This window comes from Brassica napus, chromosome C4 (assembly GCF_020379485.1).
Source record: "Brassica napus cultivar Da-Ae chromosome C4, Da-Ae, whole genome shotgun sequence".
Classification (NCBI taxonomy): Eukaryota; Viridiplantae; Streptophyta; class Magnoliopsida; order Brassicales; family Brassicaceae; genus Brassica; species Brassica napus.
This window is the reverse complement of record NC_063447.1, coordinates 19,604,841-19,616,630: the sequence shown is the minus strand read 5'-3', so window position 1 is coordinate 19,616,630 and position 11,790 is coordinate 19,604,841. Positions and strand designations below refer to the sequence as shown.

Sequence of the window (11,790 nt, the reverse complement as noted above, 5' to 3'; positions counted from 1 at the left end):
ACCAATGAAAAGTAGCTCCCTATGAAAGCTCCTAGCAGTCTTAGCTAAAAAATCAGGAAACTGATTGCACAGACGTGGTACATGGGTGATTTTGAAATCCGGAAAACAAATCTGCAGCGTCTCTATCTTCTCCAGCTCTGTCGCAAATCTTGGCCACTTCTGGGGTTCATTTATCATTGCGATCAGCTCTTTGCAGTCCGTTCCAAAGCTCTGGCACGGCGAGTGTTGAAGCATGTTCTCCATCGCCCATCGCAGCGCTTCTACCTCCGAATGCAACGCTGATTCACATCGAGTAAAGTTTCGTGTTCCCATAAGTTGTATGTCCTCCCTACTATCCATCCAGACCCATCCACATCCACTAAAGCGATCAGAAGCTGTCCAAGATCCATCTAGCAAGCAGATATTACCCAAGCTTAAGACTTGGTTTACATCGTTATTTGCTGTCCCGGACTTGTGGCGGTATCATCTCATTTGCGTTAAACCAGGCTTGGCATTCACTCTCTGCGTTTCGAACGAGTTCCAAAGGGTCTCTATCTATACCCCTGAAAAGCTTATCATTGCGAGCCTTCCAAATATACCATATTATCCAGGGATAAGGATCTCTGTCTTGGTCTGGTACAATGATATTATTTTTCCTCCAAAAAAGATAGTCCATGTTTGTGTAGACGCTCGCCACTGGGAATATACCTGGACTTGTAGGAGTTACCGATAAAGACCATACTTGCAAGGCTGGAGGGCATTCAAATATTGCATGAGTTACAGATTCCTCTATTTCCCCACACTTTGGGCAATAATTATCGCACCTCATATTACGCCTTACTAGATTCCTCGTTACTGCTACCTGACCCCTGATCAATTGCCATATAAGATGGCACATCTTCCTTGGCGCTTTCAACTTCCAAGCAAATGCTTGAAGTTTAGTGATACTTGGCTCTAATATTTCCTTTTCCTCTTTTTGCTTAAATAGGTTCTGAGCAACCCAGTATCCAGACTTGACTGTGTATTGGCCATTTCTCGTGTAGTTCCAACAAAAAGTATCTCGACGGTGAGTAGAGCTTATAGCCATACTGCGGATGAGAGGTATATCATCAGGATGGACATAATCATCTAGTAATCCTACATCCCACTCCTTTGATTCCTGATTAATGATGTCACTGACTCTCATGTTTAGGTTCATCACAAGGGCTATAGGTCTAGCCGGTCTAGCAGGTGTCGTTGGAATCCACGGATCCTCCCACACCCTGACGTCGTAACCAGAGTGAATCTTCTGTCTGATTCCTAGCAGTAAAAGCTTCCTTGCTGCGGAGATGCTTGTCCACACATATGATGGGCTGCTAGTAGAGGTTACCCTCAATGGCGAGGTCATCCTATAATATCGCCCCCTTAATACTCGGGCAGCCAAAGAATCAGGGTATTGGACCAGTCTCTATAATTGCTTTGCCAGTAGTGCTAAATTGAACTCATGAATAAGCCTGAAGCCAATACCGCCCTCTTCTTTTGGTAAACAAACCTTGTCCCATTTCGCCCAATGTATCCCTCTTTTTGGAGGATTCGAGCTCCACCAAAATTGTGCAATGGCACTAGCGAGGTTTTCACAGATCTCCAATGGGAGCAGAAACGTCGACATAACGTATGTCGGAAGAGCTAGTAAAATGGATTTGATCATTACTTCCTTTCCTCCTTTTGAGAGCCATCGACCAGTCCATCCATTGACTCTGTGCATCAGATTATCCTTTAGAAATGCAAAAAGTTTACATTTAGAGCCACTAATATCCTCCGGGATCCCCAAATACTTTCCCATCCCTCCATCATTGTGTATTTCAAGTGTATCTTTAACCTCTTGCCGGTGGCTGCATTAATCCTCTTACCAAAGAGTAAGGAAGACTTGTCAAAGTTTATACATTGGCCAGATGCTTTACCATATTTCCTGACTACTTTCATTACTTCTTCACATTCACGGGGCTCCGCCTTACAGAAGAAAAGGCTATCATCAGCAAAGAGAAGGTGGGATACCGAAGGACATGCGCATGTAATACACATCCCCGTTATCTTCCCTTGGTTCTCTGCATGATTGAGAAGGCTAACGAGCGCTTCCGTGCACAGAATAAAAATGAAAGGAGACAAAGGATCTCCTTGACGCAGGCCTCTACCTGGAACAATATTTCCTCTTGGATGCCCATTCATGAGAACTTTGACCGACGTAATGCACCTCATAATCCAGGTGATCCATGTCTCAGAGAATCCCATCTTACGCATCACAGCTTCGATAAACGACCATTCCATCCTATCATATACCTTACTCATATCTATCTTGATAGCCATCCTCTTATTACGTCCACTCGGCTTTGTTCGTAGGGCATGAAACATCTCTTGAGCAATCATGATATTATCTGAAATCTGTCTTCCAGCAACAAAGGCTGACTGGGTTTCTGATATCAAACCTGGCGAGACTTTCTTTAGTCTCTGGCATAAGACCTTCGAGACGATCTTGTAGCTAACATTGCACAAGCTTATGGGTCAGAACTGAGCCATATCATTAGGCTTAGTTGTTTTCGGGATAAGGCATATGTTTGTATCATTCAGACTATTGGCTACATGTTTTTCAAACATGAATTTATTCACCATAAGAGTTAAATCCTGCTTGACTATATCCCAAAACTGTTGGTAAAAAAGCGCAGTCATCCCATCTGGTCCCGGTGCCTTATCTGGATGCATAGCAAAGAGAGCTAATTTAACCTCCCATTCTGAAACAGGAGCTGTGAGGCTGTCATTCATTGTTCCTGTAATCGTCGTAGGAACTTCAGATAGCGCCTCTTCAATGTCTTCTGGTGTAGATGACTCAAAGATTTGTCGAAAATAACTAGTAGCAATGGCTACCAGTCCTTCCTCATCCTCAACTATATTACCATTAACATCCAGAAGCTGCGTGATTTTGTTCCTTGCTCTCCTTTGCTTCGTTAAGGCATGAAAATATTTGGTATTTTTATCTCCCTCTCTCAGCCAAAACACTCTACTCTTTTGTTTCCAGAACATTTCTTATGCCTTAAGAGCATCAGATAGTTCCTTCAACGCTGCTGTAATTTCCTCCGTCGTCGCATTGTCGTCTGCATATAAACCCTCAACTTTATCCTTTAACTCCTCCACTAGCTTTGCCGAATTGATGTTGTGTTGTTTCCTCCACTCACTCAAAGCTTTTCGACAACTAGAGATATGTTCCATTATATTCGCATTGGGGGGTAAATCAGGAGATTTCCATCCCTCAAGAATGACTTGCCTCAGTTCCTCATTGTCTAGCCATCTCCTATCAAATTTGAATTTCATTGATCTTCTCGTTGGCTTTGTCAGTATATCTGCAAGAATCGAACGATGATCCGATCCCCATAATCTCAAGTACTTGACATTAGAGTGTGGGAACTTCTCATGCCAATCAGCATTGCCTACTGCTCTGTCTAGACGACATCGAACAGTTACACGTCCTGCTCTCTTCCCTACCCATGAAAGTATGTCCCCCGTAAAAGAAAACTCTAACATCCCACAATCTGTAAGCATTTGCTTAAAGGATAGGAACGAGCTATCTGAACGCTGTCTCCCTCCTTCCTTCTCATTGTGACCCGTGATTTCATTGAAGTCTCAAATCATGAACCAAGGTCCAGTTCTAGTTGTTTAGAAACGCGTAAGACGTTCCCAAACTTGATCTCTTCGTTCCAAAACAGGGTCACCATAAACAAACGTCATAAAAACTTTTATTCCATCAATAACTGTCTCAATGTCAATCATTCTGTTATTCGAAAATAAAACATTAACTTGAAATTCATCCATAAAAAATAAAGCTAAACCTCTGCTGAAACCAAGTGGCTCAACAGTAAATAAATGATCAAATCCTAAATTGGCATGAATGTTCTGCAACAGCGGCCTTTTATTCTTCGTCTCAGAAAGAAACACAAATCCTGGGCGATGCTTCTGACACATCTCCGTAAGGCGTCGAACTGTGAGGTCGTTTCCAATCCCTCGACAGTTCCAACTGAGCGTCCTCATCTATAATCCTGTGATGAGCTTTTGGTACCCATCAACCCATCACCTTTGGACACACTACCGCTCTGTTTCTTCGAACTCTGACTATGTTTCCTTGACCTAGTCGAGTCTCTAGCCGTATGGGCTACTTGAGACGAAGAGGAAGGCTTCCGAGGAGATCCCCGACGGAGAATCTCAAACTTCTTGTTCTGAAGGCCCAATGGGACATTCACCTTAGTACCTTGTCGACTGCTCTTCAACACTTTAATATCAGTCCCTGAGGTTACATGCCCCGACGTTGCCTTGCTCAAAAGGGGTTAAGGGCTGGATATCGATGGCTTTTATTTACTACGAAACTTTTACGAACTTTTATCAGTTATGTTATAACGAAAGATTAATTAAACCAATGCTAAATATTAGATATACATCCATTCTTAAAACAACTAATGAAAACATATATTATTAATAACCCCCGCGTGTGAAATAAGGCCATGATTATCGCTAAAACTGTTTTTTTGGGTTTCTAAATTTTTTTTTTTGTTTTCTCTGATTAAAAAGAAAAAAAATTAAAAAGAGAATCAATCGCGGACCGCCACGTGTCAGTGGGGCCTCCAAACAGTACAAGAAACAGACCAAAGTCAATCCTTTTTTCGCGACTTTTATAACCGGTTTTTTGTTTTTCTTTGTGGAGCCCACACTATATCTTATTATTATTTTGTGAATGACCCTTCTTAATTACCTCCCGATAATCGTGCTCTAAGAGACGCAGATGTCCTATTTATATGGAAAATCCTAGATAGACCAATCTTTTAACTCTAATCTAAACAAACAATATACTTTTACTCTAATGGTTTGTGTGATAATTTAAGTTCAAGCCCAGCATAATACATGAAATTGAGAATCTACAAATGATAATGTTGTAATTTTCCCCACGTTTTGTTCGGGTGACTAAACTGTTAGTTGTTCTATATATATATTTACACTTTGGAACGGTTTTGTAGCCGATCCACAAGAAGATCAAGGAAATATCTTGATAGGAAGCAATACCAACAAAATACCTCCGATTGGGCAATATAATCACTAGCACCTGTTAAACATTAATCAAAAGCTTTATTTAGTCAAATAATAGTTAAAAATAAAATGGAGAGTGAAATCTTGGCTTGAAAAGGAGATGAGATGAGGATGGAAGAATAATCGAGAGTGTCTGTGTATGATTGTTACATATCTTTCTTTTTCCACTATTTTCCCATGCTTATAATTAAATAAATGTTTGCATCTAATTGTCCAGGTTTGACTTCTCTTTTTCAGATGTTCTCCACTTCATATCAACCCTAAAATCTCTGAGATGATATGGGTGTTGTGGTTTTGGGCGTCCTTTTCCTAATATGGATGTACCCTACCATCTTAAAGAGCAATGATTTATTTTATTTATCCTGGTTGTATAATATTTCATAAAGATTTGTATTTTCCTTTTTGTGCAAATACTTATATTATAAAAATCTTAATGAGCAACAATGTTTACAACCGAAACAAAAGATCCCGGAGACATGCTCGACAGTAGAACGGAAGCATTACAAAAAATTGAAAATAGAAAAAAATCATGCTCAACAGTATGAAAAAAATCATGGGGAAGCTCTACCTTACTCCCTAAAACGATTGTTCAAAGCAACAAATGATAGTTGAATAGAAGAACATTGATACACCCATAAGAAGAGGTTGAAATGTTGATTGAGAAGAACTTTTGGTGAGGAGCTCCAAAAACGTAGACATCGAAAGTACTAAGCACGATCATACTCTGATTCCATATATGTATTTGACGCTGAAGAGCACAATATAGCAAAACTATCAGAGGCCATATCAATGACATGCCGGATCAATGACGTGAAAACACAGACTAGGTGAATCTGGTAGAGAGAAGATTTCCACATTTACGACCATGAAGATAGAGTGAAACTTGACTAGGGCTTCGAAGACAGCGAGTGCATTAAGATAAAGACAAAAGCTTCTAGTTCCAAAATTATCGTGATGGAGCCATGAAGGTTTAACGGAGCTAAAGCCGAGCTGTTAGTTGTTGAACTCAGAAAAGCATGGAATGATAGAGAGAGCGTCAAGATTTCCAGTTGTGAGAGCTGGTTGTGACTGTTTAGGTAGCTGCTGTGTGAGTAAGAGAGACTCTAGATCTAATGGTAATAGAAAGTCAAATTTAATGGGCCATGGTTCTTTAAAACGGTTTGTTGGTGGACCTATGAAAACTGAAACTAGGGCCAGCCCCACCTAAATTGATCGTGTGCAATCCGGAGCTGAGTTGGATTGATGAAGTTCAACGGAGGAATGCAGATGAACAAAATACAAGACAATTGATTTGTAGCACAAAAATGGTCTTTCTTAGGGTAAGAAAAAACTATTATATGTTATAGATAACTTTTGTTATAGTTTGCTATTATTGATTGAACATTATAATTTAAAATAAGATAATTAAAAAATTAATCAAAAATTAAAAAAATTTTATTAATAAATTAAAATGGTTTACAAATATAATCCGGTTTACAAAACTAAACCAGGATTAAAAAAAATATATAAAGCAAAACCAGAACACATTAAACCAAAAGACCATCATCATCACCATCCACAGCGAATCTCTTCTTCCTGCAACCATCATTATCGTTATCAACCTTCAAGGCAAGAGACACCCTCCACGGCGAGTGATTCAAGCACTGCCGCCTGATAATAAGTTTCATGTGTTTTAGACTTCCAAGTTCCTGGCATACAAAAGAAACCAAGAGATTTGTTTCGTGTAAAAGGCAGATTGTTTTGAAGTATAATACCTGACATCCACCAAAAGAAACACATGGAAGTATAGTACCTGACATCCACTCCATAGTGTTTCAACTGAGCTATCAGAGAGGTTAATCTCAACTAGGTAGTCAGTTTTAAAGTTTGAAGGCAATGACTTTAGAGAGTAAGGGCAGCAAACGTTCAAAGGTCTGTTGATGAATCTAACCTTTCCATGCGCAACTCTATGTGTGAGATCCTCAACGTTCCTGTGCATTCTCAGTCGTATCAAGGGAAGTAAGAGCTTAAGAAGCAAAGTTATAGATATGGTTTAGATAACGAAAAGCCAAAAACGTGGTTTCTCTTGGAGACATGGAAAAGCGTTAAGTGATCTATCTGCATCCTGTAAGACTTTTTTTATTCAGTCGATCTCCAGGTATGTTCATAGAGAAAAAACATAAAAAAATGTGAGTTCAAGTATAAACCTCAACAAGAGCGTTCCGCTTTAAAGAAGATGGACAGGGCATGAGATGAGTTTTGTCTCTAGGAGCCAAATGGTGAGTCTCAGAGCCTCTCTTTTTTTTTTTAACTGGAGCTTCGGTAATCCAGAAAGTGATGCCCTTTTCTGCTCTGAAATGATGAAATCTTTCTCCTTCATGGCATATTGAGATTTCTTAAATTCCTCGTTTGTGAGGAAGCAAGCATTTTGCTGGTTTGGCTCAAGTTTTTTCTAGATGAAGTCTCAGAGCATATTGAATAAATGTTTCTCAAGCCTGCTGCATTCTCGTGCCTTGATCAGTGTGCCTCTAGTTTGTTCCTAATATGCTTTGCCCTAATCTAGAGTACTCAAGGTTTCCTCGAGACAGTGAACAGAAGGTGAGACTGTTGCTATGATACATGTCTTTCTCGGAGGCTAAAGCTCTCTCACTGTGATCAATTCAAAGCTTTCTCCTACACTTGACCAAGCTTAAGAACCTCGTTAGAACAATCTAACAACACACAATTTTAAGATGAGAAATTAATTATATGAGCCATGAATTAGATAGAAGAGAGAAAAACAACAAGACAAACCCGATAGCATAGAAGATGTAGAGAAAAATCGATGAAATATACACTGAAGATCGAATTGAACCAGACCCGACACGGGTTCGTCCATATCGTCGTAAGGAATGTGACCAGAGGCAGAGACATGGTCTTCACAATCGGAGAGTTGCTACGGGTCTGATTAGAGTTAAATCTCCGGTTGGGAATGGTGAGTAAACACATCTGGAACTGCCAGAAGAAATGAGTGCACCCACCTTTCTTGAGAGGCACTGCTTCTGCCTCAAGCGATGGTTAAAAAAACTGGGCTTGGGCCTGATCCAATTGCTTCTGGAAATGGGTAATGGGTCCGCGCTTTGAGGGTCCTTGTCTCAGATATAATGTGAACGGGCTTGCTGGACCACGCAAGAGTTGCCTTCAAACCACGACGAGGACAGTCGTCCCCAAGATTGTAATACCACCTTGCAAGTAAGCGCATCTGATAAAAAAACCATAAAATAAGTCTATTGATTTAAAAAAAAAAAGATTTTACAAAGTTCCCAAAGGCGATAAACTTTCACAGGACATGAGAAAAGAAAAGAAAAGATTCTATTTCTAAACTTGTACGACATGTGAAGAAGGTGCGACTTTGATCAATTTATTGGGGAAATAGAAAAGGACGGCTAATATAAAAAAAAATTAAAGGGAAAACAGAATCACACAAATTGAGATCTGAAAAGAGAATCTAACCAAGAAGATAAAATTTGAAAAAAATGGGAGCTGCGAAGAACAATAACTGGGCGATATTGGAAGCTGAAGGAGGTAGGGGCAACGACGACGCCTCCTCTTCCCAGATCCCGTATTCTTCCTCTGTAGTCGACACATCTTTGCCTCTCCCCCTCATGATTCCTCGCATCATGTTCGTTAAGCCATGGAGATTTCTGTGTTTCTCCTTAAATTTGCTTGTGGAATTCGTATTCTTGTTAATTGTTTCGTGTTTTCTTGAACCGTTCGTTTGTGATGATGTTTTAACAGAGAGTTATGTAAAGATCTGTTCAGCAATTGGAGAGAGCTTGACGATTCACTCTTCTCGGTCGAGAGAGTGTCTGGAGGCATCACGAACCTATGTGAGAGTTTTTTCATTATATACGTTTTCCATCCCGAAATTGCTCGAATCATTCTTTTCTTTGATGGCAGTGCTGAAGGTTTCTGTGAAGGAGGAAGAAGAAGACAAAGAATCCTCAATAACAGTGCGGCTCTATGGGCCTAACACTGACTATGTTATTAACCGTCAGAGAGAGCTACAGGTAGCAGACTCTTTTTTTTTGCTGAGGTCTTTTGTATCACTTGAAGTTCTATCTCGTGTCTTTTTTTTCTTTTTTTTTTATTTGCTTCAGTAGGCTATCAAATATCTCTCTGCTGCCGGATTTGGTGCCAAGTTGCTTGGTGGATTTGGAAATGGAATGGTGCAATCATTTATCAAAGCAAGAACCTTAGCGCCATCAGGTTGTCATTTTTTTTTATTTCTTAGAGAGACTGTCATATGCTTACAGTAATGTTAGTCGAAGTGGTGCTCAGTAGTATTCAAGTAACTTTATATGGATCTCATTTCGCTTTTTTCCTGTGGCCGGCCAGACATGAGGCAGCCAAAGATTGCTGCTGAGGTTGCCAAAGAGCTTGGCAAGTTTCATAAAGTGAACATACCAGGTCCCAAAGAACCTCAGCTCTGGGTTGATATCTTGAAGTTCTTTGAAAAAGGTTTCTTTTTTATTTTTTTACTATTGCTCTACAGTGTTGGCTATATCTCTTACAAACCAATCATACTGGTTCGGTACCTTTACTTGCAGCCTCTACTCTTGCCTTCGAGGAACCTGATAGGCAGAAGCTCTTCGACACAATTTCGTTTGAAGAACTTTACAAAGAAATTATTGAGCTAAGGGTATTCCTTTTCTCTCAATGAAGCTTTTTTTTATATGTCTGCCATGTGTTCTTGGTGACTTGTAACAGTCTTTCCCTGCTTGGGTCTTCTGATATTGTTTGCACGATTGAACAGGAATTCACAGGCTTACTTAACGCACCTGTGGTGTTTGCTCATAATGATTTGCTCTCTGGAAACCTGATGCTAAATGAGGACGAAGGTGAGAAAAATTCCTTCTTCTCTGCATTTAATGATTCATCTTAATGGTGAAGTTATCATCTTCTGTATCTTTAAGTTGTCGTTATAGTACTCAAGTCTCTAACTTGATTCTCTACATCTATGGTCAGAGAGACTGTACTTGATTGATTTCGAGTATGGATCGTACAACTACAGAGGGTTCGACATTGGAAATCACTTCAATGAATATGCAGGATACGACTGTGATTACACCTTGTATGTCCAACTTCATTTCGACTTGTTCTATTGTCGATGATAATTTCATCTTAAAAGATTGGAACATAACTTCCTCGTCGTGGTTGCTGTGTAGCTACCCAACTAAAGAAGAACAATATCATTTCATCAAGCATTACTTACAGCCAGATAAACCAGACGAGGTAAGAACATAATAGATTAATAGTGTCCGTACATATGCCACGGTTGTTTCTGTGCATTTGCTTCTTCTTTTTTTTTTTTTGCGTTTGAAGTTGGCAAATAGTCAATGTTTTTTTTCTGTAAATGCAAACACAAATGTAAACTTTTTCTAATTAAATAACCATGGCTTAGATAATATGGATATGGGGTTGTTACCTTCTCTTTGTTGCATATTGCCAAAGCTAAAGTATAGCCATATACTACTGCTTTGTGTAAACAGGTCAGCGTTGGTGAAGTGGAGTCAGTCTTCATAGAGACAGACGCGTATAAATTAGCGTCTCATTTGTACTGGGCGGTATGGGCAATCATACAGGTGCATTTCTATAACCATAACGTTTGGTACCAAAACCATATTATTTCCAGCTTGTTTTAACTTGTGCAAATTTGGTTGAACAGGCAAGGATGTCTCCAATTGAGTTTGATTATTTGGGTTACTTCTTTTTGCGGTACAATGAATACAAGAAGCAGAAGCCTCTTACCTTTTCGCTTGTTACATCTCACCTGTCTGCGTCTGTGTAGCTTGCTTGACCAAAATGGAAATTTGATTGTTTATCTTTTTTTGTCAGTCATCAATTCTTGTAAAAGTTGTTTCGTGTTGCTTTGTATGAATGAACTTGTTTAAAGGAAATAAGGAAATAGTCGCTCTTTAAATTTTGAAAGGCTCAATAAAGTAATCTAGTGACTGAAAAATTCTTTCCCTACAAGATCTACAACTTCATTTAAGCAAGTTTACTTGGTTTTATAAAAAGATCAAGGCCGTGCTCGTGGCTATGTAGAATATACGTCTTACTTCTATACTAGGTTAAGATCTTCCCTTTGAACATTATATAAATATTTATATTATAAAATAATAAATATATATTGAAAAATTAAAAGTCAATAACTATTACATATATAATTAAATTGGTGCCCTATAAATCAATTTTATTAATCTAAACAATAATTTTTTTTTCTATTTCATAGGATATGTAATTAAATTTAAATGATATTAAAATACATATTATATTTTTAATATTAATGTCTATTAAATGATGCTTTTTACTCATATGGTTTTTGATCATTTGTATCTTTAATAACAAAAACTTTAAATTACTGATAACAAAATTTTGATTGTGGGATTAATAGTTTTAGTAATTTATAAATTTTAAAAAATTAAGTTGTCAATATTCGTTCAAAGCTTTTATCAAAAAAAATTGTTCAAAGTATATTTTGAAACTAAAATATTTATTTATTTTATATGGTTTATAGTTTAATTTAAAAAATATATATATATATATATTAATAATTAATTAAATTAAACTTTTTACTTATATGATTTTGTAGTCATTAGTATTTTATCATAGCAAAAATTTTAAACCATGGATCATAAAATTTGAATGTGAGACAAAAAATTATAGTAATTTATAGTCGTTTTAAAA

General features: G+C 38.3%; 2 protein-coding genes across 2 annotated transcripts; one reads left to right on the top strand and one right to left on the bottom strand.

Annotated features, from left to right (window-relative positions):
• Positions 1–433: 433 nt before the first annotated feature.
• On the bottom strand, positions 434–3,605 carry LOC125585868. Its single transcript, XM_048755578.1, has 6 exons — positions 3,530–3,605; positions 3,043–3,488; positions 2,609–2,952; positions 2,296–2,494; positions 1,511–1,732; positions 434–1,426 (listed from the first exon to the last, which is right to left on the bottom strand). Exons 1-6 carry the CDS (start codon positions 3,603–3,605, stop codon positions 434–436), a joined length of 2,280 nt encoding a protein of 759 aa, XP_048611535.1.
• Positions 3,606–8,410: 4,805 nt separating this feature from the next.
• On the top strand, positions 8,411–11,025 carry LOC106365617 (probable ethanolamine kinase). Its single transcript, XM_013805058.3, has 11 exons — positions 8,411–8,722; positions 8,839–8,930; positions 9,001–9,110; positions 9,204–9,309; positions 9,439–9,561; positions 9,651–9,742; positions 9,857–9,941; positions 10,069–10,174; positions 10,269–10,335; positions 10,593–10,685; positions 10,769–11,025. Exons 1-11 carry the CDS (start codon positions 8,577–8,579, stop codon positions 10,889–10,891), a joined length of 1,143 nt encoding a protein of 380 aa, XP_013660512.2. The 5' UTR covers positions 8,411–8,576; the 3' UTR covers positions 10,892–11,025.
• Positions 11,026–11,790: the final 765 nt, after the last annotated feature.

Bases quoted from the DNA above. Each gene is read 5' to 3' on its own strand.
- LOC106365617 (XM_013805058.3), top strand. From the start codon at position 8,577: ATGGGAGCTGCGAAGAACAATAACTGGGCGATATTGGAAGCTGAAGGA. The intron at 9,743-9,856 runs GTATTCCTTTTC...ACGATTGAACAG, and splicing joins AAGAAATTATTGAGCTAAGG to GAATTCACAGGCTTACTTAA. The intron at 9,942-10,068 runs GTGAGAAAAATT...ATCTATGGTCAG, and splicing joins GATGCTAAATGAGGACGAAG to AGAGACTGTACTTGATTGAT.
- LOC125585868 (XM_048755578.1), bottom strand. From the start codon at position 3,605: ATGAGAAGGAAGGAGGGAGACAGCGTTCAGATAGCTCGTTCCTATCCT. The intron at 2,953-3,042 runs GCATAAGAAATG...GCCTTAACGAAG, and splicing joins AACTATCTGATGCTCTTAAG to CAAAGGAGAGCAAGGAACAA. The intron at 1,427-1,510 runs GTTTGTTTACCA...AAGCAATTATAG, and splicing joins ATTGGGCGAAATGGGACAAG to AGACTGGTCCAATACCCTGA.